Source organism: Bacillus rossius, chromosome 12, assembly GCF_032445375.1.
Source record: "Bacillus rossius redtenbacheri isolate Brsri chromosome 12, Brsri_v3, whole genome shotgun sequence".
NCBI classification, from domain to species: Eukaryota; Metazoa; Arthropoda; class Insecta; order Phasmatodea; family Bacillidae; genus Bacillus; species Bacillus rossius.
The window spans coordinates 53,746,673-53,774,358 of NC_086339.1; the positions used below are offsets into that span (position 1 = coordinate 53,746,673).

The 27,686-nt window shown below is 37.0% G+C and overlaps 1 protein-coding gene across 6 annotated transcripts in view; it reads right to left on the reverse strand.

The window, feature by feature from the left end:
* LOC134537946 (4'-phosphopantetheine phosphatase) overlaps positions 1–27,686 on the reverse strand; it is a 111,534-nt gene that overhangs the window by 25,159 nt on the left and 58,689 nt on the right. For 4 of the 6 annotated variants that reach the window (XM_063378940.1, XM_063378941.1, XM_063378939.1 and 1 more), the window contains 7 exons: positions 26,553–26,712; positions 19,872–20,085; positions 18,921–19,073; positions 8,694–8,781; positions 3,069–3,273; positions 1,970–2,124; positions 6–175 (listed from right to left, as the gene is read on the reverse strand). In XM_063378940.1, coding sequence (XP_063235010.1) covers positions 6–175; positions 1,970–2,124; positions 3,069–3,273; positions 8,694–8,781; positions 18,921–19,073; positions 19,872–20,085; positions 26,553–26,712 — 1,145 coding nt within the window. The remainder of the gene's footprint in view (positions 1–5; positions 176–1,969; positions 2,125–3,068; positions 3,274–8,693; positions 8,782–18,920; positions 19,074–19,871; positions 20,086–26,552; positions 26,713–27,686) is intronic. The other 2 variants (XM_063378944.1, XM_063378943.1) reach the window with 1 other exon arrangement.

Sequence of the window (27,686 nt, forward strand, 5' to 3'; positions counted from 1 at the left end):
GGTACCTGAGGTCGAGGCACGGCCCCGTCTGGCCGGTCTCCAGGGCGAGCAGACGCCCCTCCTCCAGGCCGCGCCGGATCACGCAGCACACGCTCGCCGCCTGCCACAGCACCCGCACCAGCTCCGAGTGCGTCACGTCGTTGAGCGCCGGGGCCGAGTTGGCGCACAGGATCACCTGGCGAGCGACACTCTTGCCCTTGTACACCTTCCTCTATACAATAAGCTACATTAAATACATATACTATCTGCAGGAACATGCCAATTTTTAGATTATTGAGTTAAAACCTTTTCACAGGCAATTTCCACATGATTGAAACGGTAAGTTTCCGACTATTTTTTAACTGAAATGAGGCATCAAAAAACAAAATGCAAGTTAGCAAAAGGCAGCAGATATTTCAGTTTTATGACTTCTAGCAATGTAACAGTTTTTTCGAGGCTTTATTGTGACTTTCGAGAACAGCCCCTCAGTTTTCTTATCTTTTCGTGACTTGCAGATTTTTTGTGATCTGTAGACACTATGTTATAGTGGCATTTGGCAATAACTAACAAACAACAGCAAAAAACTGTATGCAACTATCTAATATTAACTACTCAGAAAAATAAACAAGTTGCTGTATTTACCCGCATATGGATCACATATTTTATGGTGATTTTAAGTTTAAAAAAGTGTAGTCCGATTGTTCTGCAAATTTATAACTTTGGGTAAAAGATTTTTTATAATTGCAGTGCGTTGGTTTTTAATAAGTACGTTAGGAGTAGTTATAAATTGTTTGTTTAAAATATCTGAGCAGTGCGTGAGAAGCACTATGAATGGCACCATTGTACTTGTCTGCCCGGCCGTCAGCTGGAGGAAGGGCAATCCAAAAATAAACCAGCTAGCTTGCATGTGCACGGTCTGTAAGGTTCTGTAAGTGCGTGAGGCCATGTAGTGGTGTTGACGGTTCACCCTTCCTCCCTCCCTCCCTCCAAACTTGTAAACGTCCGTGTGAAATTTCTCGCTGACTGTAACCTGCATGTTAGCTCTTATAAAAGAACCTGGCATGAAAGGGTAGCTTATTTTTTTTTTTTTTTTTAAAAAAGGGATACACAGCTGTCTTTTGTTATTAGGAGGGGTTGTGAATAAGAAGGGGAGAGGGAGAATAATGGGATGGCCTCACTGCCTTCTATACAGTACTAAAGAAGTATAGAAAGTAGGCAAAACGAGAATGAGGGTTAACACCAGTGCTGTATTTCTTACCACCAATACACTGAGACAAGACTTCACTTGTACTCAACTGTAGACAGATATATCGTCCGACTCTTACTTGAGGCAAAAAAAAATGTATTTTTATGAGACAAATTATAGCTGTAACCCATACGCAGGTGTAACTCTTCTATGGGTAAATACTATTTAACACACTATTTTTAAACACTTATCAAAAATATCGCCATTTTTTCAACAACACATTTAAATGTTCAAACTGCTTTGTTTCAGAAATACTTACTTATAAAATTAGTAAAATGAATAACTGAGGTTACGTTAAAAATAAACTGTTTTAACCAAACCATTTTACCTTGAAGCACAAACATACTTTTATCATGTAGGCGTTTGTTAGAAACATTAGTACTATAGAATGTGTAAAATTGAGAATTCCAAATTAAAATTTTAACCATGCCTATTGAATTATGGTAACTCACTAAAAATCTTTTTCTGAATTTGTAAGTTGTAAATGCATGCAACTTAAAAGTACCATTTTAAAATATGTCTTCATAAAGACCTGGATTAGCAAAATATAAAATATTTATATTAAAAATTCCAACATGACAATTGACGCATACCCCTAGAGCATATGGTGTTACACTAAGTTATAGCAGATTCTTCAAGAGCCAATTATAGCAAAACAGGATCAAAAATTATACTTGTTAACCTTTACAAAATGAATTATTTTTTCTGGTAGGTGAGCCAGGAAACGGAACTGGACAGCCTCACCTCGGTGCCTCGCTGCAGCAGCTCCCGGGCGAACGGCAGCACGCCCAGCACCAGGTCGATGCCGCTGTTGTCCACGAAGATGGCCGCACACTTGTGGGCGGGGCCCCTCAGCCGGTCCATCCACTCGTCCAGGCAGTCTACCAACCACGGGCGGGCTGCGGGCACACCCGCGTACACTGGCACTACGTATTACTAGACACAACATCTTATGGTTTTATTTTCAGGCCAACTTCATTTTTAAAACAGGGGATTTCCGTGCTATTCTGCAAGCTGTTTATTAAAACAAATATGACACTTAAATGTTCCATGATACTATTTTCTCCAACACAAGCATTTTTACAATATAATGATTTGTAATAAGCATGTCTTACTTTTCGAAACAAATAAAATTAATTTATTAAGCATTTTTGTGTTTGAATAATGTACTAATGTTGTAATGAAACTATCATTAACTAGTAATAAATGTTGCAGGATTAAAAAAAGTTAAACTTTCCAATTTTTTTGCTTAAAATATGGTATAATCTTTATGCTAAATTAACTACTTTCCTTGAATTTAATTTTTAAAAGATAAAATTTTGATATTTGTCATTACAGGAAAGTTTTAATTGAAAATGCTGATCAGTTTCATAATTTAAATTGCATTACGGTGCTTTGTGGTGTACTAAATGAACTTCGGTGTTATATGGTGTATTGATATGCTTTTCAGAAGAAAAAAAAAAAACACTATGGACAACAAAATGTCTCAAGCAAGTTCCAACTCATACTGAAAGCGTATCACATATTCACCTGCTGCCCCTCCAAGTCTCGCATCCCCAGTGTTGCCAGATCGAATGCTACGTTGCAAGTCTCATTACTTAATTTTCAAACCTCATACACTTCTATATGCCCAGCGATGAATTCGTTGATAAAAATAAATAATCAAATTCAAAACTGTCTCTTAAAATGGGTTTAATTAGTACTTTCAAATGACAGATATTTGGTTATGCTTATAATTAAATTCTTGTGCAACTACACCTAAATTATTTCACATATATTTCAAAATCTAAGTCATCATACATGGTTGTTTGTAGTGAAATGACTGGAAGAAGCTTATGCTCACCCTGTATGGTGGAGCGCGCCTCGTAGAAGCCGAAGTCGGTGCTCTCCATGAGCTGCACCACCTCGGAGGCGCCCCAGTCCACCATGTTGCCGGCGAGCACCGAGGTGACCAGCGTCTCCTGCCGCGGCCCCCACTCCAGGCCGTCCAGCCACTGCAGCCGTCGGCCCAGCAGGCCCAGCGCCTGCTCGTTCTCCAGCTTCTTTTGCTACCAGTGGATCAGTTTCCTTTTACAAGTATGTATTTGAGAAGTTCTAATTCTTTTGATGTTTCATCCAACATTTCAAGTGTATTTGTACCGCTTCTCTGTTACACACGTCCTCGGCAAATTAACCGGCACACAAAAGCCATTAACATTAAATAGTATCACAGTTCCACGGAAAGCTTAAGAGCTAAACCTTTCCCCGGCACTGCAACAAGGGGAAACCTTGCACAGCATCTATTTTTGTGCATATTATTAAGGCTTTGTTAAAATTAGCTAGCACTTGCAAGCTTAAGTATAGAAGAGTAAGATTATATTTATTAAGTATACATTGTTTAATTAATGTATTAACATCAATTAATGTTGTACATACAAAATGAGTGGGAGAGGAGAGACAGCAAGATTCTTTTTATCAAATTTAAGACTTTCTGTTCTGGTGTTTTATAAACTTCACTACATCCTGGTTATCAATTTTCTTTTTAAATACTCAATTAAAGGGAATAATCATAATTCTTATAAGTTTCAAATGTTGGTACGTACATTAATTTTGCTATTATAAAATTTTTTTTTAAGGATGGGGCGACCGAATCCAATATCCGCCGAATCCTAGGGATTCGAAGATTCGGCGGGTCTGATATAGGATTCGTCAAAGGATTCGGTTTTTTACTATTTACGGAAATAAAATACAGTAAAACTCGCTTACGAGGTCCCGCATGGTAGGTTTTGCCATATAAAGCGTTTAAATTGCCCGAGGTCTCATCATTTACGCCATTAAATGTGTGATAAGAGGTTTGTTTGACTCGAGGTCTCTTTTTGACCTGTCAACTCTCGGGGCGCCCTTTTCCGGAAGCAGGATGGCGGATGTTCGTTTTACTCGCGGGGGCAAGTTGCTCTCAGGTCACTCAGGTCATGCTCTCGAGGAAGAGTTGCGAGGGCAAGTCGTCTGCTGGTTGCTTTGGCGCGACTTTCACGATGGAGTCAATATGTTATCAAGCTACATTTGGTGATGACGGTAATATTTTAATAGATGACGACATTCAAGCGGAAAAACATTTCAATATAACTTATTTGGCGTCCTTTATTTAACAATCAAAAGATTTGCAATAGTTTCCTAGTACAGGTTAGCTTATGCATACCACAGGCGGTTTAAAGTCAAAAAGCAATATTTATATATTTTTTTACCTTCAAGCTCTCTCATAATTTGTAGTCCAATATATGGTAAATCAATAGCTACTTCATCTTCAGTTGAATCTTCATTTTCAAACAAATTTCTCATCACGATGTCTGCTATATTTTCCGCCATCATTATTTTACAACAAATCGCGTTTTCTTCGTGTGTTAAAAGTTACCGACTCTTTTTGCCCTCAGGTCAACTTGCTCCCAACTCTTTCAACTCCCGAGGAGCACGAGATACCTCGAGTCAAACAAACCTTATAATGTCCGTTAAAATTTTTTCTGAAACTTCCTGTCTCAAATAATGGCGCACATAAATATGAAGAAAAGACAAATGAACAACATACGAAGAAATATGGATGATGTACCATAACTACAGTACAAACCCAATAGTTAATTTAAGATAATTACCATAAAAAGAACTAAAGATTCTATGTCGATACCATAATTACTACAGAAGCATGATAGCTACCATATTTGCACTATAGTTACCGTAACAACCGAGATGTATTATTTATTTATGACATATTAAATTAAAGAACATTGTTGGAAAAAAAAAGGATGTTAAACTTTGATATGTACGGTTAGCACATGTTGCTAAGAAATAATGCGATGTGAAAGAGTGCAGTACTACTACGAAAAGTGAAAATGGTACTCGTGAATTTTTAGGTTATGGCAGTCTTTCGTTTTTCAGTAATATCGGCCGAAAATTAACAAGCGTACTGTATCGGAAGTCGGCAGAAATGCCGATTCAACTAAATATTGGCAAAATCGGCTTCTTCAATACAGCTCTACATTTAATGACACGAGTAAACATATTTCAGACTTCAGGATATTGAAAAAGACTTTAATTTCCATGTAGGTTTATGTGTGTTATGTTTTTTTTTTTGCAAGTGTAAATTGAATGAAGTAAAATGCTTTTATTTTTATTACTTTCAATTGATTAAACTTTAATGACCAGTTACAGATATTTATGACACTAATTTTGAGGTTAAGCAAATTTACTAAAGCATTCCAGCCAAGCAGGTTGCCAGCGAGAGACGCTTCTCTTCTGCTGGAAACACTATCTCCAATCGTACATAGAGCTAATTTAACTCCTGAACGTGCAGAACAAATTATTGTTCTGCGTGATAGATTAAAGAACAGAATTTAATACTATGTGACAATCTCTCTCAGAATTATTGTGCTGAAAAGTGGAAATGTTGAAACAATGTGAATGTACTTTTCAAACAACATGATTTTTGGTGCTAAGTTTGTTGAAGCTCAGTAAGAACTCCAGAAAAATTGACAAGGATGAAATTTTCCCAAAGATATGTTACATTTACACAAACATATACTTGGTTGTTAGTTGGATGATATCAGTTACTAATGAACCAATGGAAACAGGTAAGATTCAATGGAAAAAAATGTTATTTTTTTCTAGCAGTGCAAAATGTAAACACACACTGTAAATAGTTACCCAAAATTAATAAGCCCACTTCATTTTTATACTTTATTTAAACATTATACTAAGTTTAAGATAAAAATTATTTCCCAAAAGTGTAACTGTACCACAAAAGCTCGAGCTCGGCTCGAAGTAAAATTCTTAGGCTCGCAGACCTCTAGCTTATTTATAGAAAAAATCCTAACCGCTAACCTGTACTAAAACTGAAATTTCTCAAGAAAATTTTTTTGTCTTTATACACACTTAGGCTATACCAGAAATGTACCAAACTACATGTGATAAAGTCAAGGGACTTTTAGTGCAAGCAGAATACATCTCACTTACATTAGATATGTGGACATCATCTGTTAAAAGATTCGGGTTTGGGTTCGAGATTCGGCAATTCCAGTCGAGGATTTGAGTTAGGATTCGGATTCGAGGAAATCAGGATTCGCCCCATCCCTACGTTTTTTTTTTCTGTTTTATTTAAAAACAGTGCCAATTAGTTCAGATGCTAAACGCTTCCTACATCGCTATTATTTAGTGTGCAATATACAGGATGTGCCTACAAAACACCTACACTCAAAGTTGTATCTGTGGATTTTCTTAATGCAGCAAGCAAATTTAAGTGATCTTCAATTTTCACTTCATTTTTGGTGAAGAAATAGAACTTCAGCTTCAACTTTGATTCAAACTGGATACACACACATACACACACAATCTTCATTCACCCTTACTACACATGCTTGTACCATATTTACCAGAGGATACTGCAAATATGAATATAATGTGACCCCAAATGTTTTGTTGATAGTCTACAAAAAAAATGTTTAGAGGTGATCACACTTAAAATTCACAATTATGAAGAGGAAATCACAGTTAAAAGACAAATCAGTTAATTTTTTTAAAATACAATATGTAATAAAATTTAAATAGTTAAACTTACCTCGGCCAAATTAAATTTGAGTTTATCACTACACTAAACAATAGTATTTATATTAATACTTATTGTACATAGATATATTAACAAAGTTTGTTATGATGCTGGTAAGAATAATCATTCACAGTCCGTGTCTGCAATGCTGCTGATAATGCTGCTACTGCTGACACTGCCTTTATCTCATCTTGCCATTACAGATTGTCTTCAGTGCCATTCATGGCATTTGAAATGCAACACTTCTTACAGCCATGGACGATGGATTCTGAAGTTATCCTTCGTCAGGCTGTAGAAATCCAAGTTGCTAGCTGAAGAACTGACGGTTTCAATTTTCCCAGTCGATGTCAGAGGATAGTCACCTGTAAACAGCCAATCACTATACTGTTGCCGAACGTGGTCCTTAAATGGCTTGTTTACGACAACATCGAGAACTTGTAGCTGGCTTGCCATTCCAGCTGGTACAACAACCAAGTCTGTGTTAAAATTATTTATCGCAGTTTTAACCTGATGTGTCAGATGTCCCCGAAACACATCAAGGACCAGCATGCCCCTATTCTTCAGAAGTGCACCCGGGCGCCGATTCCACACCAGTCGTAACCATTCTTGCATTAAAACAATCATCCAGCCTTTTTCTTGACAACAAATCATTATGTCCGGCGGAAATGCTTCTTTGGAAAGTCTGCCAAAACAGATAACATCACCATGACTCGCAGCTTCTCATTTCCAGTCATGCACACTGTGACAGTTTTAACACCTTTTATTTCAACGGTACTGTTGCTGGGCATGTCTAAATACACTGCTGTTTCATCAGCGTTTCCAATTTGGCTTTACAATTAATTGTGTTGTTTAAGCAAACCAATCACATAGCACTGAAATTTAATAAATTTCTCTTGGAAATCTTATGGCAGTATGTATTTGCGCTAGTTGTTTTCTGCACCGCAAACAAAAACTGCAACGGCGCATCATTCTTATGCACCAACCAGTACTTGCCTTGAAGCTAGTCCGGTGAATGTTCAATTCAAGAGCATTATCTTGGACTTTTACTTTCATTACGTCTCGTTCCGTCTCTTCTATTTGATGAAATTTTCCACACTGGTTTCAATATCAGAGAACCATTCCTTTTTAGAACCTGTGAATGCTTCTCTCAGACCATTTGCATTCTTAATACGAAGCAAATCCGCCCTCCAATTACGCACGTTGCTTTCAGTAACATCATATTTACGAGCAGCTTGGCAGTTGATGGTTTGAATTACATGAATTGCAACTATAATATTAAAGTTAGCATCGTAACTTCGTCTCAGTCATTTTGACATTTAAAATTGTGAACTCCCACGCCTCTGTACAGTACTTAACCAATTTATAAAAAAATTTCACTTTCCTACAATGAGAAACAAAGCACAAGTGACCAAACAAACGACAATCACTTATAATACTGATCCAAGCGCTGACTAGTAGCGCTGATACTTCACGTTTTGGCCGCATTGCTGGTGCCGGCCGTGACCTCGACACAGTTGCCTTGCCGCGCCTCGCAGTTTCAAAACATTCTTCCAGAAGCAAAAATGAAGGTTTTGCAATTATACTGCGACCCTCACTTTCAGTTTTAGCAGTTTTGATAAAAATAATCACATACGGTATTTGGCACATAACATGACTGCTCTGCATTTATGAGACACACAGCCACCCTAAATGCAAATGGCAAGCGGTGCGACCATCTGAAAGAGGACACTCTCCGCCCACATCAGCAATCACACTTGAGTGAAGTAAAGCAATGCTTCTGAGTCATCTCAAACAGTGAGGGGCGAGTGAAGAGGAATCCCACACTTACACGTAACTCACCATTGCTCCACTTTGTTCTATGAACACTATTAATGATATAGCTCTGGCAACACTCACCTCGAGATAAACATCTGGGAAGTCAAACTCCTTCAGGCAGTGCTCGATGGTATCCAGAAGTGTGCGAACTGTCAGGTGTCCGTAAGCACTGCAACACAAAATATACTCATATCTACAGGGTAATTATAAAGTCTGTGAAACATTTCATAAAATCGGTACAGCAAAATGGAAAAGAATAACGTAACAAATTATATACCGCGTGAAAGAACAACTCTCAAAGTTTTTTTTTAATGTAGCGCAAAAAGCTATTTTAAAAAACAACCTACAGGGGCGCTAGTGCATGTAGTTGCTGAAAATGGCTGCGAACCAGGCAAAGAAAGCCTTTTGTGTGCTTGAATACGCCTGTAGCGAATCGGTAGTGAGTGTCCAAAGAGCTTTCCGTGGCAAGTTTAACAAAACACCACCAGTTTACAATAGCACCATATAGTGGTACAAGAAATCCGAGGAAGACGGCTGTTTGTGCGACGCAAAACGGTCGGGTCGACCAGGCGTGTCACAACAGACAGTGGATTGTGTACGGGACGTGATGGTGCGGAGTCCCAAGAAGTTAACTTATCGGGCTAGTGCAGAATTGCAGGGGTGCAGAATATGTCCGATCGCGCGAACAATGTTCGGGGGAAATCAGGGCACCTTGGGGGAAATATTTGTTGAGAAAAAACACTGGAACATGTTTACATTACATGCAAAATTATTGCTGAACACTCAGGTCGTGTTATCACACACTACCCGTCAGTACAGTCATAGTTTTACCATATAATAAATATATCTAATCATTACACTTTCATGACTACATAAACTTTAGGTCCCTCGATTCCAACCTGGTCTTATAAACAAACGTACATAACCTACCGTTTATTTTACCGCTTGATAGAACAGCGTATTGCGTGTGTTTAGTTTGCTTCTTATTAGTTTGTCTGGTAATCTTTGTTACCACTGACTTGTTTAATAATTAATATATCCGAGGTTGTATTTTTATTTATTTTTATTACGTGTACATCGCTCGGTTTCGTCTGGTTGATTGTCACACACGTAGATAAAAAAAAGTTACTACACACAATCGTTGCCTGTGTGAAATGCAACGGTAGAATACATTTCACCCGGGATTTATTCTGAGATTAAAATTTCGTAAAATCTTAAATACTTTTCTCTGTGACCGATATATAAACAGTTTTAGCTACCTAGTAATGAATGGTCAAAAAAAACTAGCAGCTTGCGTCTTTAGTACATGTGCGAGAAAAGAGAGCGGTGACGCTACGATGCAAGCAAGAGATTTCGATTCAATATTCTCGACATTCGCTTTAGAGATCGATAATATTTCCGTAACAAGTAACAACTGTCCAACGATTTTTCGAGATAAAGACGTATCTGGCGTATCATTACGGTAAAATCAGTTGTTTTGTTGTTTTTTCGAAGTAATTTGAAAAATCTGGAGATATTTTGCAGTATATTACTCGCTCTGTGATTAGGCCTACACTGTGTGTTGTTTGCCGCGACCCGATTCTTAATGTAGGCCTATGTTGTGAATTTCTTCAAGGAAAACAATGTATACTTTCAAAAGTAAACAAGACGTAAACTGTGCATTTTGTGACTGGCGAGGGAGACGCGATAAGCTCACAAAGCACGTTTATAGTAAACATCCCAATGAAAAACCTAAAACTAAAGACCAAAGTAGTAGGCCTATTTCCACATTTGTAACAAACAAAACCGGCGATGCTGTAGAACTTTGTACCATTAATGTGACTGAAAATGATTTCCCCTGTAATAGTAGCTGTGAACCTTCAAACAAAGTAAGAAAATTAGAAGACTCGTCTGTCATTCAAATTGAGGAAACACTGAGTCGGGAATCACCAGTTTCGTCTCGCACACAAGATGACGATGCTGTTGACGAAAAAACTCTGCCGAGATCAACAAGCAGTTAGCGACTATTTTCCAAACATTGTCTAGCCTTACTAACAAAGTTGATGTATTATTGAAACCAAATAAATCTGTGACGAAGGCCCGAGTCATTCCAACGTTAACACTCAATAATGAAGCATTTGAAACAAAAATTAAGTTACTTAGAGTTTGCAAAACAGTTCCAGAAATTTGTCAAATTATGCCTTGTTTAGTCGGCGGTACAACAACAATTCAATGTTCTCCATGTGTAGAACATTATAAATGTATTCCTAAGAAAGGAAGTTACTATTCTAAAAACCAGCAGTTTTGGTATTTTTACTCTTCCAAGTGAAAAACAGTTGATGCAACCAACTCAGAGTACTGAGTTTCGAAATATGAAGACCCACATCATTGATCATTTAGAATCAAATGCACATAAGTGGTGTGTAAAGTTTTCTGAAACAACAGAAAAAATGAATGTGAAGGTGAACAAAGAACACGAAAAGGTGGGACTTAGGGTTGCCAGGAGTGCTTACAGTGCAATCAAAGAAGGAAAGGGTGGCAAGTTTTTTGAACGTTTATTGAGTTTAAATGTTCTGAATGATGCTGATGTTGGTGAACTTAATCATTCCACCGAATTTTTCAGGGAATACAGGAAAAATATATTCTTTACTATGAATGCAAAAATATGTGACTTTTTAAGTACAAAAAATCCAGTGACAAATCATCTTCCCCTTGTGACAGTTACAGCGGACAAAATCACCAAACTACACCGAACATACCAGATAACATGTTTGGTTACACTTGTAGAGGGTGTTCAGACATGCATCGTGATTGATATCTCACCATGTGGTACCTCACAACAAGGTGTTGTTCTAGTTGAAAAACTGCAGTGTGCCCTTGAAAACTTTAAAATTAAGTTGAGTGAACAACTTAATGGAATGGCATTTGATGGCCAATATTTCGATCTTGGTGTGGACAAAAAATTAGTAAGCCTTTGTAAAGATGCCCATCATGACTTCTTTCTTCCTATGTGGGACTTAGCCCATAGGCTAGAGTGTGTTTTAAATGATGTTCGTAAAGTTCAGTCATTATCATGGCTCAACAATCAAGCTCAAACTGTAGGTCATTTAATGAAACACTACAATTGGGGTATTGGCTATGAAGAAATAATTGCTTTAGCAGATAAATTACAAGTGGCTGTTTTGAATCCAAAATCATTCCAGAAAACTCGTTTTGTTCAGAGTGAATTAAGAGTTTATCAAACATTCCAAAAAGACTTCAAGTTGTTTTTTATAGACTTACAAAAGAAGCGCACTGAATGCATCAAGAAAGGCAACAATACTCAAGCCAAGGATTACTCATTGGAACTGAATAATTTTTCCAGTCCTAGTTTTATATATCAACTGCTTGGGACTATTGATATATTGGAGCTTGTAACAGAATTCAGCTGTACCTCTCAGAATGTAAACACTTGCATTTGGACAATCTTTGATTATTACAATTGCATGATAAACACACTTAATGACATGGTAATGGAACTGAAACAAGGGTGCATAACTGCGAAAAACTTTCCATCTCTTGTAAAGGAAATTGACTCTTTAAAATGCCATGTATATCAAGACTGTCTGTTGGTTAATCCAGACTGTCTTAGATCAAGCCGTTCCCAGACTTCGTATCAGGAGGACGAAGCATCAGATGAAGAAAGTTTCAAACTTTCCAGAACAAAATTAGCAACTTTTTGTGTAACACTTCTTGAAAAACTTGCACTTAGAATTACTGAACCACCAACAGTAGAAAATATGAGGAAATGTTTTAGCAGCAAATACTTGACATGCCCTCCAGATACATCAGCTGTGCCTACAACTAAGGAATCTCTAGAAACTCTTGTTGCATGGGTCAATGAAAACAGAGGATGCAAGCTAGACAGTGAGGGTCTTTTTTCTCAACTTAATAGTTTGAGAAACAACCTTTTAAACACACCATTTTTCAAAAACGTCGATTCTTTAGAAGAAAATCAGAAACCAAAATTAATCGTTCAGGACAACACAGTAATAAAAGAAGCATTTACTAACCCTGATGTGTTTGCTCACATTCCTGAAATAATTAATCTGCTTGAGAACTGTATGAAAATATGTAGTGAAGCAGTTTGTGAATCAGTAGGATCAGTTATTGGGAACCACCTCCATAATCGGAATATTCATTTTGACACTCTGTTCCATGAAGTCTTTATTTCTTGGAATGGACCTCCAGTTCACAAGGCTTCACAGCTGTTAAAAGAATCTTTGGACAGGCATTTCCATGGTGGAAAGTACCATTTTACACGATTTTCTTCAGCATCTCGTCTCAAGGTGTACAACACTTCGAAGTTGATTGACAAACTTCACAAAGAGAGAGGAAGGCTGCCATTTCTCGGAGATGATTGACTTAAGAAAACAGTGCATGTTTTAATGTATTTTTCATAATGAAATTAAGTGTAAAATATGTAACAAAACTCAAATTTTAATGACGGTACATAATTTTAAACATAATTTAATTGTCCATTACCGTACACGAAAATTTACGCAGTTTTAGGGGAAAATTTTGAATCAAATTATGGTGTTCTGGGGAAATATTGGTCCCTGTACATTTCCTGCACCCCTGCAGAATTGAACATCCCTCAGCCAACAGTGTGGAAAATTCTTCGTAAGCGATTAAGAGTGAAGCCGTACAAATTGCAGCTTCTGCAAGCCATCAGCCATCAGCCACGATGACAAATAGCTCCGACTGCAGTTCTGCATTGCCATGCAGAACCGTCTTGAAGACAATGACTTTGCAAGCAAATTAATCTTCAGTAACGAAGCCACTTTTCATCTCTCAGGAAGAGTCAACCAACACAACACATGCATATGGGGGACATAGAATCCACATGCAACTCTCGAACACGTCCGAGATTCGCGCGCCATGTCAAACAAGAAAGTTTATGGCCCCTTCTTCTTCGCTGAGAGAACTGTCACTGGTATCACCTACCTCAAAATGCTGCAATTGTGGATTATGCCACAACTTGAAGCTGATAGCAGGGACTTCATCTTCCAACAAGATGGTGCTCCACCTCATTACCACAATGTGGTACGAGATTATCTGAATGAGACGTTGCCACATCGCTGGATGGGCCGTGGGGCGGCCGCTGAACAAGTGCTACTCCCGTGGCCACCACGATCACCGGACTTGACACCTCGCGATTTTTTCTTGTGGGGATACATCAAGGATAGTGTTTATGTTCCACCTCTACCACAGAACCTTGACGAATTCAGACACCGCATCGTGGCAGCTGCTCTTACCATCACTCCTGATATTCTGGGTCGGGTATGGGCAGAATTGGACTATCGATTAGATGTGTGTCGTGTGACGCAAGGTGGACACATAGAACATTTATAACTAGTGAAAAAAAAACTTTGAGAGTTTTTCTTTCACGTGGTATATAATTTGTTACACAATTCTTGGCCATTTCACTGTACCAATTTTTTGAAATGTTTCACGGACTTTATAATTACCCTGTGTGTCATATATATCTACACACACACACATATATATATACAGTAGAACCTCGATGATACGTTCCCGTTTCATACATTTTCCCGTGTCATACGCCGATTAATTTTGGTCCCGCCGAAAGTACTATGTTTACAATGGTTTACTTTCCCGGAACATACACTTATAAAATCATTAATTTCCCGTTTCATACGTTTTTACGAAGCGTAAAAGCCCAAAATTCACAAATTTTTTTGTTATATTCCTCTTGATAAACTACGTTTTAATGCTTTTATTTTGAAAAACGTTCATTGTTTACATTTTCAAACGTAAGAAAATAACTTTATCCCACCATAGATATTGATAGTATCAGGAAGACTGTGCACTTCGCTAGTAGCATCTATGGCCAGCACCAAGCGAGACTAGTGGCGCAAACTAGCAATGATTATGAAAATGGTGCACGCGCTTTACCAAGGCACGGATCTCATATTTTGTGCATTCATTAATCTTTGAACTGAATATACCCGTTTGTTATTGTTTTCTTACGATCGGAGTGTTTTGTATTTTACGTTTCTCAAGTTAAAAATATTATTGAAAATTGTTCTGTTGCATAAAGTTGTTTGTAAAAAGAAACAAACAAGCATAAATTTCTGATTTTCTTTTTACAATAGCCTAATTTCTTTAATTTCTAATTTAGGCTTGGTGACTTTTCCTGCCCTCCAAGAAAGGACTTCATAACATTTTGTAAGGCCACTGTTTCTCATGTCAGCTTTACTTGATTATGGACTGTATTTTACATTTCTGGTGGTTTTATTATATGTATATATAATTATGAATTCATATCTTTCATATAATGCAATTATTTACACATTATGTATTTAAGTTTAATCTGACATTGTGCTTGTATGCTAGATTGAAAAAAAAAATTACTATTGCCATTCCCTTTTCATACACTTTCCCGCATCATACACCATTTTTGTGCCCTCCGTTGAAAAGTGTATGACAGGGGTTCTACTGTATATGTATGTATTAAACATAGTGTTCCACTGAATTGTTACCTAGCTTTATCTGTACAATTCATGTCCAGTTTATCAGTAAACAGTAATGTATGGTGGGAAATGATTATTGGTAAACTCTTGTCTGCAGTTGCTATTAACCAGACCTGTGAGGTCCAATAAAATTTTCATTTAGAGACCTTTCAGAGAGTTCTTAATGGAAACATCACATCGTTGAAAATAGGATTCTCAATAGGTCTTCAAGCTTAACACATTAGTTACAAGAAATTTTCTGACACTAGTTTTTTTTTTTTTAAATACTTACTGATAGATACAGATAAAATATTTTTTTAAACAATAAAAAATATTGCTTATTGGTTATCAGGTATCGGATTGGTAAAACATTAATTATCGGAACCTGTATCGGATTGGGTTTTTTTACATATCATGCCATATAACAAGCTGATTATCAAAGTAGTTCTTTCATCTGTTTCTACATCATAAAATTAGACAGCCAAATGACTGATGCAAAGAGGTCATGCGCAAACTTTTTCTGCGAGAACAAATAGTGGAAATCACCAATTCTAAATGTCATGTTGCATTGCAGAATTTTAAGTCAATGTCAAATCAATGATTGGGGAGGGGGACGAGCACAAAATCTAAAGAATGATATTAAATACATTCCTTCTTTCTGAACTTGTAAATATCTTTAGTTGTATGTATTTATATTGAGTAAATCACTAAGGAGGCCAGATTTAGAGATGTATGCAGAGATACCAAGTACTACAGATTTTCCGTAGTTTCTACGATTTTCGTTACTTGACTACGGCAATACGGATGGTAGGTTAACACTACGGATTTAATGCATTTTATGGTTTTTCGGATTGTTTACATCACGTCGCAGCAATATGCGGTATGTTGTGTTCATGGTTCCATAGATATATGCATGTGTGATGTCACACTTGTGAAACAAAATGCCCTAGACTCACGTTTCGTAACATTTTATTTTCAAGTGTCCAATAATGACAATACATCTATGCCGTTTGTTTTGCTTTGTTATTTTCCTGTGTGTCGGTTAGGTTATGTGTAATTGATTCCATGTGTATGCTACACTACATTTGGCGTGTTATTTGCGATATAATGACAGAAAATGTCGAAACGTAAAAGTTCTATCACTGAAAATATGTGCGAGCCTTCAAGTTCGAAGAAATCTAGCGGGCTACCGAATCAGCAGTATCGGAGATCTTACACGGAAGAATATTCATGCCTACAACCTTCAAAAACGTCTACAAACAAAGTGTTTTGTGAGACATGCAAGTGTGATTTTTCTGTAAAACATGGTGGATGCGATGATTGTAAGCGTAATATCGCATCCAAAAAACATGAAGAAAATGGTAGCCTTAGAGGTCAGTGTAAACCACTTACCTCTTTTTACACATCTGCTGAAGACACGAGAGTTATTCGTGCAGAGTGTTATTTCACACGATTTCTCATTGAACACAATTTTCCGTTATCAGCAGCTGATCATGCAAAACCATTATTTAAAGCAATGTTTCCTGACTCAAAGATAGAAGACAAATATTCGTGTGGGAGAACAAAAACCACCGCAAGTGTGAAGAGCATGTCTGATGAAACGGTCGCAGGTATCGTAAATAGGATTCAGAACGCACCCTTTTCTTTGGCAACAGACGGCAGCAATGACAATAATGATTGTAATTTGTATCCTTTTGTGGTTACATATTATTGTGGAGTAAAGGAACAGGTTATGACACTTCAGCTTTCACTCGTTGAGTGTTTTGACAACACAGGGGAAGGAATATTTAAGATATTAGACAAAGAGTTGAAAAGTATGTCATTGAAGTGGGAAAATTGTGTGTCATTTGGATGTGATAATGCCAACACCATGATTGGTAAGAATAAGGGTGTTCTTGCATTTCTGAAGCAGCAGCATCCTGCAATGACAATACGGGGCTGTGTGTGTCATCTGCTTCATTTGGCATCAAAGAAAGCAACAAAAACATTGGAATTGGCTTTCAACGTTGAATCATTCTTGGTAGATGTATATTTTTATCTTGAAAAGAGCTCTAAAAGAAAAATGCATTTGAAAGTTTGCCAAGAGATGTGTGGACATGAACTTAAAAGCCATAAGATACTGAAGCATGTTAGCACTAGGTGGTTATCTCTCACTGAATCGGTAAAAAGGGTTTTAGAGCAATGGGAAGCACTGAAGATAATGTTTCATGTTGGGGAAGATGCCAATGCTAGTGGAAACCATGGCAGTAGATTTGTTGGTGTGAAAACTGTGATATAAAGTGGCCCTTCAAAACTGTATCTTTTGTTTTTGAAAAACATCCTACCAGTTTTCATCAAATACAATGTAATGCTACAGCAAGAAGCTCCATACATACACAAAGTTGCTAGACTACTAAATTCTTTGCTCATGGATTTACTAGTGAGGTTTATCAAACCTGATCAGTCTGAAAGTGGTTTTAAATGTCTTGCAGATATAAATGTTGTGAACAGAAAAATTCAAAAACATAATGATGACCTTGTGATTGGTGTTGCAACAAGGCAGTACATGAAACAGGCAAGTACAATTGGGTCTTTGTCTGCTGATGACATTAACAAGTTTTATAAATGTGCGAGAAATTTCTATTCTGCAGCATGCACATATATTTTCGACAAGTTTCCCATTTCTGACCCTGTTTTGAAACACACAAGTTATGGATATTTCAACAAGAAAAACTGTTTCATTTTCATCAGTACTTTTCTTTGTTGACTATTTCCAAACGTATTTTCTAGCTGTGATAAAGATAGATTGGAAGTTGAGTTTTCTTTCTACCAGGGAGATCCCCTAAATGAAGACTTTTGCAGACAGAAATAATGGATATAGCATGGGCAAAAATGTCCAAATTAAAGGATGCATCAGGGTGTAACAAGTACAAAGAACTTCCTAAGGTTATGCTTACAGTGCTTGTTATACCACACAGCAATGCTGCGACTGAGCGCATATTCAGCATTGTTCGCTAAAACCATACAAACTTCCGAAGCAACTTGAATACAAAGACTCTTAATGCACTGTTGGTGGAAAAAACAAACATGGTGTCATGCTCTGAACTATGTTACCAAAAACACTTTTTAAAGAAGGACCTCATGAGCGCCAAACAAGCAACAAAAAATATGCTGCAAGACAAATAAGTAGTACTGGTTTTATGTTAACAATTCAGCTCGGATCATGCGTACACATTTATCTAATTTAAGGTAAGAGTATATTAAGTTCTTTAAATGTTTTTCTTATATGTATTTTGAGTGATTATTTTCTCTAAATTGCAAGTTACCTTTAATTTAAGGCCGTGTTTTGATTGTTTTAGCAGACATTATTTGTTCAAATACAGTATCAACACTCCCCAGTCTCATTTTTCAGAAAATGTTTCTTAAAATAATATTGGTATTTCTACCAGGAAAATGGTTTAAATAGCACCATGTTGCACTTACTTTAATAAAATTTTCCCGAGGGAGGGCCCCTAACCACCACCCCCTCCACCATCACTCTTAATTATTCCAAATGTTGCTCACTACTGACAGGCACTCCACAAGGTTGGCATCTCTGTGTATGTATTTATGTAGTGTATCTTATATCTTTATATTTCAAAATTTTAGCAAATAAATTAATAAACCCTGCTGACAGTTTGCTAGGTGAGAATCCAGAATTTTTTTAAAATTCAAAATGAAATTTTTTTACGAAGGTTAGGTACCTAATTTTTTCATTGTACAGTTACAATTATTGTGAAACCTAATGGTAAACAATTCACACAGATTCATGAACTGATCTCGGTGGCTCACTCACAATGGCTGGCTCTTGAGGTAGTGCAGGCGGGACACGTACTTCTCCTTGAACTGGCGGGCGCGCTCGGCCGCCGACTCGCTGTGGGGCTGGCTCTGGATGGCCCGGCTCGCGTACTTGTTGGCCGTCTCCTCGAAGCACTGCAGCCAGTACCCCCTGAGAGCAGCACACCAGCACCGCTGCTGGCACTCCGAGTATTACTGCAGTCGGTTTTCATTTCAGTATCGTGTTTCCTGTTTACTAGCGGATTGCAGTCCACATTTCATGGGTGCCTATCCGTGATGAGCTTGTGAAGAAAACAAGCGCTCAGCTGTATTTTTTCCATCTATAAAGCAGCTTACAACTTATTTTAAATAACAATGAACTGCATACTGATTTTTCTTTGGTATTCCCCGTAAACCCTATACATATTGACATTTGACAATCCAGCAAAAAATCAGAATTAAGCATTGTCCTGAACTTTAATATTAAAGACCTTTCAATGTACCAGCCATGCACGACATTCCACATATTTAACCTCAAAATGCAATACAGCTTCCTAATTACATTTCACGGCTCGCCAGGGCAGAGAACCAAGCTGTCGGAAATGTAATCCGTGCTCTATCGAAAGTTGGAAATGCACGCGTAAAATAAACAGTACCTTCCTCAGAGAGGTTACGAACTGGAACCTGTTAGTATTGTATTAGGTTATAGCAATGCAAAACAGGTGAACTTGTGCCATTTCATTCCAAAAATTTGGATAGATAACCTAAAATTAAAAACATAGAAAAAAAATTTGAAAAATTCAAGTTGGCTGGAACCAATCCCCTTTAGCAATCACATTACAGACACAAGTTTAATATTAACCATGTGCTGGTGATAAATGAAAACATCTCATGTCCGAAGGACCACAAGTTTGACTTGTAAATTGAGAAATAACAGAGACTTCCACTACAATTGCCACTTGGTCCTCACCTGGCATCGCAGTCGCGGGTGAGGTCGACGGTGTCCGGCACGTAGGCGGAGGGGTCGGCCAGCAGCGGGCAGTAGGTCACCGCCGTGTCGCCCCGGTCGATCTCCAGCTGGTCCACCGGCACGTTCTGGGCGTTGGGCATCTGCGTGGGGATGTGCGTGCTCAGCCCCGAGCTGCCCGCGTAGTTCTCCAGCCACGAGTACTTCTCCGCGTCTGCTGTCCACGCCACAACAACAACAACCACTCGCACCTTTTACAAACATTTAGGCTGCACAAACCACAGCACATGGTTACTCATTTATTTTATTAAAGACTTATTTTTAGTTAATAATCTAAAATCAATACTTAAATTTTAAATAACTACAAAGAACTAATTGACGACAGAAAATGAAACCTACCCCAAACACCTCATACAGGTTTTTTAAATTATACAAAAACAAATACGTACCTACTTATAAAACTAGCTACATATTTTATGAGATCAGAAAAAAGTGATAAACAAAGAGTGGTGTAAAACTAAATGCTTGAAATCCTCAAACATCATGACATGACACAAACATCTTATGAATAGGGATGGGCCAGTCAAATCCTAGATTCCCACTGAATTTGAAAGATTCAAGATTCAAGGAAAAAAATTTGAACAAAAATGTTGAAGTAAATGTAGTAAATTCAAAAATTCAACACTGTCAACTCTTAAGTTTTGTACTTATTCTATTACCATTCATCAAAATGTTCTTATTTTAAAGTATATGTATTAAGTAAATAAAATACCAACACATCATGTACTGATCAGAAAACTTAGTTCATGAAACAAATATAGATGTATAGGTTGCCATATTTAGGGACTCCACTTAGATCTTTAACATAGGAAACAAATTTCAATACCTAACAAAGTATTTCGACATATCTTGAACGTAGTATTTTTATCTACTAAAATGCCCATTGATTTTATATATGAACACCACAAACATACATTTATCTTTTTGCTGTTTGTATGATACAAGCAAAATTATACATCTTGTACACTAATATCTTTGGTTATTAATTGAAAAAGCAGAAAGGGTTTGTTTACAGGATAAGCTGCTAGGTATGTTATATTTATACCTGGTTTTAGGTAACTTTCTTACAAAACTTGATGTGACACAACAATTTAGTTTTTGAAGTGGAGAAAAACTTTGTTTCCCGGTAAACGTCCAACAAACGTGAAAAATAATACAGTATTAACATTAACCCATATTCTTGTTTTTTTACACTTAATGTTTTAGAAATTTCATAGGTTAGGCCAAGAAATAATTGTTAATGTTATGTGAAGACATGTTACACTGTGTTTAATGTATACAGTTAGCCCAGTCCCTTTTGATTTAGTTGTTATTACAAGATCTAGAAATGTACAAATTGTGTAGGTTCTGCCCTGTTTATGCCAAATGATAAAGAGTTGGTATATTGCTTCATGGTTGAATTCATGAAAGTTATAGAGACGATATTATGTATATTTTTTTTTTAGATAAATTCTGAATACCTACCAAACCTGTTTTTACAAAATGAAAACCATCAGTAATTCTGAAGAAATGCCTTGTTTCAGATTGTGGAAGAAGGGGGGAACAGGGTAGACCTTAAGGTTTTCTTTTTAATTCCATTGTATGTTTTCCAATTATTCTGTAAGAGGGTATTATCATTTCATTAAATGGTTAAGTTAGGTATAAATATAATACTGTGATATAAAATAAATTGGTCAGTATACGTTAGCTGCTTTTAAAATACTACAAAAACGTTCGGAATTACCAATTTAAAATGTAGCCACCTCCTTCAACAAATATCAAGTGCTATGAGGAATCATTAGATGATCATGATAGTTAGTTTTTTTTTTTTAATATTTCTTGTACATTATTTCATTTTGGACCATTGAGACCTAGATTCTAGGTGTGGATTTGAGGCACTCTTGGAGATTTTGATTCAACATTGGGATTTGAGAAAAATGGACGCATCACTACTTAATGACTAATTGAATGGTGTTATTTCCCCTTTTAATAGTTCCTATATGGTTTAAATTTATATGTTTATACCAAAAAGAAATTTTTAAATAAATTGATCATTTGCTGGAAATACTTATTTGTTTATTTATCAAACTATACTAATTGTTAGAGCCAAGATTATATGGTTTTATTTTGAACCTGATTTCGTCATTTATAACCACACATTTCGTCGTTATTTCGTCTTTTAAAAAAATATGGGTTTTTGAAGCTATTCATGGTACGTACTTACACAATATATTTCACGATTGTGACAAAAAATAGCAGTTGGGCCTATTGTGTTGTTTAGAATCACATGTAATCAACATTTTAATGTTTTGGTTAAACATTTTCTCTTAAAAATTACCATACATTCTCAGGAACCGTCAAAAATATCTGATATTTTGGCACCAAAACAACAAATAATTGGGGAAAAAATGGTAAAACTCACAATAAAAACTTATAAAAAGCCATTACTTAACACACAGCATATATTTTGTGTGGATTTATAATAATCGTACTAATGTTCGTATAAGAAGAGAAAAAAAAATCGGACATTCTGCTTAAAAATACGGCAGCAGTAGCTTGTGCAACGTAAGTGGGAGCGCGGGAATCTCGTCTAGACAGGCTGGCGGCTGCACAGGCGGCGGATGCATAACGTCATACGGCTTCCCTCTCCTTCCCTTGTCTAGACTTCAAGGTTCATCCCTCCCAGGCATACAAACCATCGTGCCTCTATCCCCCTCCTCCCTCACCGTCCTTTGGCATGTGAAACTGTAAACATCCTTCCTCCCCTTCCCCAAACTGCGTGTGACGAAAGCCAGGTTTGTATAGTCCATTTCTGGTAAAATGAAAAATTTTTAAGTGCCCCCCGCGACAGCCATTTACCGTTAATTGTTTTGATACAATGTGTTTGTTAGTTACACAACATTATTTCTCCTGGAAAATCACTGAAACTTCAAAATTTCTTTGATGGAAAAATTTTGCAGGGCCGTAAAAGTATTCATTTTTACCGCAAATGAACTATACTCGCCCTTCCTGCCGGACAACATTTTCGGCGCGTGACGCATGGCAACCACAGTCGTGTGCCGCGCACAGCCACGAAAAACCTATGCGATTTCCAAACTACACTAGATATCCGACTGGAGTCTGTTTACGAAAAGCATTTAAGAATCTGTTAATGCCCAACTGTTCTTTTGATATCAGATCAAGAGGATTTAGAGGAGATAAAATGGCTAAAAGACATGTTTTCGAAGTTTTACGTGTGAAAAAGCGTTACAAATTTCTTGAAAGTATCAGAGGGAAATGCATTACACCTTTATCTTTATTTTTCCGCCATATATGTCACGGTCACCGCTCAGATTTCAGTTATCTGACGGGAACGAGATGACTGCACGCCAGTTCAGAGCCTTGCACTTAGATATTTTACCGCGCTAGAACTACCATTGAGCGTCGCTCTTATCATCCCGCTTCACTAACACACGCTGACCAGACGGTGCCCTAAAGCTGATTAGAGGAAGCACGTATAAATGCAAGGCAGGAAATTCTTCCAGCTTATCAACCAGGACCCGGGCAAGTCTTGACTATCAAGCTTTTCACATTAAAATATAAGAGACTTGTACTGTGTAATTTCGGTGTTATTTAGCGTTTTTTCTTAAAAATCACTTTTTTCGCATTTTCCATATAAATTCGCGGAAAATTTTGCGATTTCGCGATTCACCATATAATCGTGGCCCTACTAATTGTGTTTAGACAAATAAGTATACACACAGTACAACATAACTAGTGTGAGCAAGCAAACTATGCACGGTTATGATGCCTAGCAGCCAGTTGTGGGCACCTGTTAAAGTAAACAGCACACTGCTGGTCTTGGATGTTCGTGCATGCCTTCAAAAATTACAGTTTTGTAACTTGTACATAAAAAAACTCTCAGTACCAGACTGTAATCATGTATTCGGAAGTCAATGTTTGATTTTGGAACAGGAAAATAATGAAGTGGGTAATTTTCACACTCTCAAATACAAACATTCGCACTACTGAATAATTCTGTTTTGTATAAACTAGGGATGGGACGAATCCACATTTTGGTCGAATCTGAATTACTTGTTCGAATCCTCAGTGTTTGTCATCGAATCTCGAATCCCAGTCCCACACTAAACTTCACCACATGTTATTAAAAAAATCACACATTTATTTTAAAAAATTACATAGGCCTATGTATTAAAAAAAATCACATGTGTATTTATAAAATTATAAAATAAGTGCATAGTGTATACACCTGATATAAAATAGAGACAAATAACTTCAAAAACCACACACGTAAGTTTGCATCTGTCTAATTCTCTGTTAAATTAATCCTTCCTATGTTTTCAATAAAATACGTTTGTATAACAGACACCATTTAAAAAAAGTTACGTTTTTTTCTGCAATGTTATATTATTGAAAGTTGGAAATGATAGAGTAGTTATGCTAATTGACAAAATGCAGTGTAGTTTATCTTATGTTTGTGCCATTTCCATTAACTTTATAATATAGTTTAGGTATACCTACAATTTTCTAGAGCTGGACGAACCTCAGTTCTCTGGTTTCGAACCGAGCCGAACCGAACCTCATACAGAAATAATTGTTTTCAATTAAAATGAACCGATGACCGGCATTTTGGTCTTTAACTGAGTGGTGAGAAAGAAAGGTTCTCCATCCATATGTAAAATTAAAACATTATATAGCTTAGCTTATATATATATACCAACTTTTAATTCGTGAAGAAGTTACATCTAAATTTCAAAAAGACTATATTCCTTTTTAAGTGTACACTAACCTTCATTTAAAAAAAAATATTATAAAGATGACGAACATTCAGCATAAGGCCACATAACATATTTTTGTGGTAGACATAACCTAACATTTTTAATAAGTAAAACTTTTTAATAGGACATCAAAAAAAGGCGAATGTGAATTAAGTTACCTATCTACATTACAAAACCCGCTGTCTGCAGTTGCTGTTTTGTTGGAAGAATGCTGCTCGTTAGAAGAAACTTTAGACGGTTTTTTTGGGGTGGTTCTGGGTCATCCGGGTCGTCATTATCTTTTCTCCATTTGTAAAACTTCAACGACGTTAGCCTGCTCATCGCAAATCACCTCAAGAACAATAATATTGTAAACGTAACGTAAAAAGTGTGGTTATAGAAATTTGCGTCGGAAAAAAGAAAACACGAGAAATAATGATGGCTGCCGCGACTACGCTAGTCAACTTAGTACCGTACTGTAACATTTACTGGACCAGTACTTTTAATACACAAGATTATATTAATATTTTCACTACCTGACTGTTATGACCAAAAAGGCCAAAGAAAATAAATACATCCCAGTAATTTAAAATACGTAATTTACGTAATCATTTCCTACCGCATTTGTCTTGTGTTAACTTGATCACGTTAGTTTTGCCGAAATACGAGAGTTCTCGTACATGCGCTTTAGTTTAACGTATGGGGTACGCAATGTTTGGTGATTTTACAACACTTCTCGTATACGCACTATAGCTAAAGGTATAATATACAATACCTTTGGCATTTGTACGATAGTTTATATTACGTAGTACGACAAATGCATACAAAATTCTCTAAAGTAATCAAAAAACAAAGCGCGCCCATATGAAAAGATGCTATGCGAGTTATGCGACGATTAATAATTTTATTTTTATTTTGTCTGCGCTTGAAACTGTTGAGGCGACGATTATGCGATAAAAGTCGGAATATTACAAGTAATAGAATTTTGTTGAGCTGTTTTGTGAATGGTCTCAAATGGGGGTTAGAAAATTAGAAAAACGTATTTTTTTTTTAAACGCACGTTCGGTTTTTCGAATATATTTTAAGAGGTTTCGAACCGAACCAAACGTAAGGGTTCGGTTCGGTTCGAAATTTTCAAACTTCGCCCAGCTTTACAATTTTCAATTACTACCTAAAACTCTTAAAAACCCACCTCGAATCCCACCTCGAATCCCACCTCGGATCCTACGAATCCTCGAATCCATAGGATTCGGTATATTCGACGAATCCAAGATTCGAAAATCCCATCCCTAGTATAAACCCAATTACACTAGGCTGAAAATGGTGCATGTGAACAAATTAAACATTTGAGTATTTGGTGGCACTAACTGTTCAAAAATACAATTACCTGGCACCATTGTAACTAAGTTTTTCTTAAAGAGTTAGTCACTTGTACAACATTATATAATTGGGATGTTGTGAAGGACAATGGGTTACCACGAGATGCGGGACCGTTGTGGTGACTCGTGTGCGGACAATCCGTAGATATGATTTACTACAATGCAAGTGAATGCGTCGTCCTCCGGGTGGAATGAGATTGCTCCCGGGCGAACAAAATAACTGTGCCGTCAATGGTAAACCAATCCTACTGACATTTCCGTGTCTAGAAAAATGCCTTGATTTTCGAGTGGACACGCTGAATTATAAAATTGACACAGATACTACTTCCAGATATAATGACAAGTTTTCAATTCTTATCACATGTTTTCTTTCAGACATGAAAGTGTTAACAAATGAAACGGGAGGTTCTACTTTGATCAAATGAAAGAGTTGAATGTTCGGGGATGCAAGGGTCGGGGACAGCACGCCGGCGCCGGTGGAGGCGGACAGGCGGCAGGCTGCCACGCACCGTCCTCCGCGCCCTTGAGGAAGGCTCCGATGGCCCCCAGGTAGCCCTCGTGCCTCAGGAACAGCGCCTGCACCTGCCCGCGGCTCCAGTACTTGATGGAGAAGGTCACCGTGTGCATGCTGAGGGGGTGGTTGCGCAGGAAGTAGCCCCCGAAGTACACCTGCCAACACGTGCACTTCTGCCAACACTGTTTTTTCACTCAAGTCAAATTTTATACAGACTATCAAATTATTCACGAACATAGAATATTTTTGGAAACAAATTTGAAAACAGTGAAACTTTTTCATCCCGATTTCACAGGAGTCCAAGAAGAATTAATTGATCCCAAATAAAGAAAAATAAAAACGAGAGAGAGAAAAAATATGAAACCATAATAGAGAGGTGTAAAATGAAAGAAAATTTTAAAAAACCTGGCAATGAAGTTTCTGGAACAAATAAAATTTTAAGTTTGTTAATCCAACTAACATGAAACAACATAAAAATTAGGAATGGGCTGAGACTCGAAAACTCCAGCCACGTCAAGCAAGTAGTTAAGCTCGACTTGACTGTCAAGTTCTTTATACTCAACAGGACGAGACTTTTCAAACTTGACTTTAGTATAAAATGTGTGACAATTATGCGATACCCTGCACTGCAAGATAAGATACCATTGAGCCTCTTGTTCGTCTGGCTTTCCCTACGCATCTCTTAGTGAGGTGTTCTCAACCCAACCAAAGGATTGTGGCAGACTAACTTGTATGTTATGGCCAGTCAACTAAGCATCATCAATTATCGGAAAAAAACATTAATCTGCAAGGTGTTGTCCATTTATTTTTTGTTTTTGTTATCCACCCTTTTCATAGCATAATCAGAATGTGGATTTAAATAGAGAATGCAAAATATTAAAAATAAGAATGTCCAAATAATACACTTACATGAATGAAAATTATGTTTATTGATAAATGAGCCATTAAATTTAATTGTAAATTATGTACAAATGTAACAAAACCAAGCCAACTGAAAAAATTCATGGCTAATCAAAAATTTACTTAAAAATCCTATAATTTTTACAAGAATCAAATTTAGCAGAGATATTAATTACCACAGGAATTAATATTTAAAATCTATTTATTATTAATAGCTATTATTAATTTC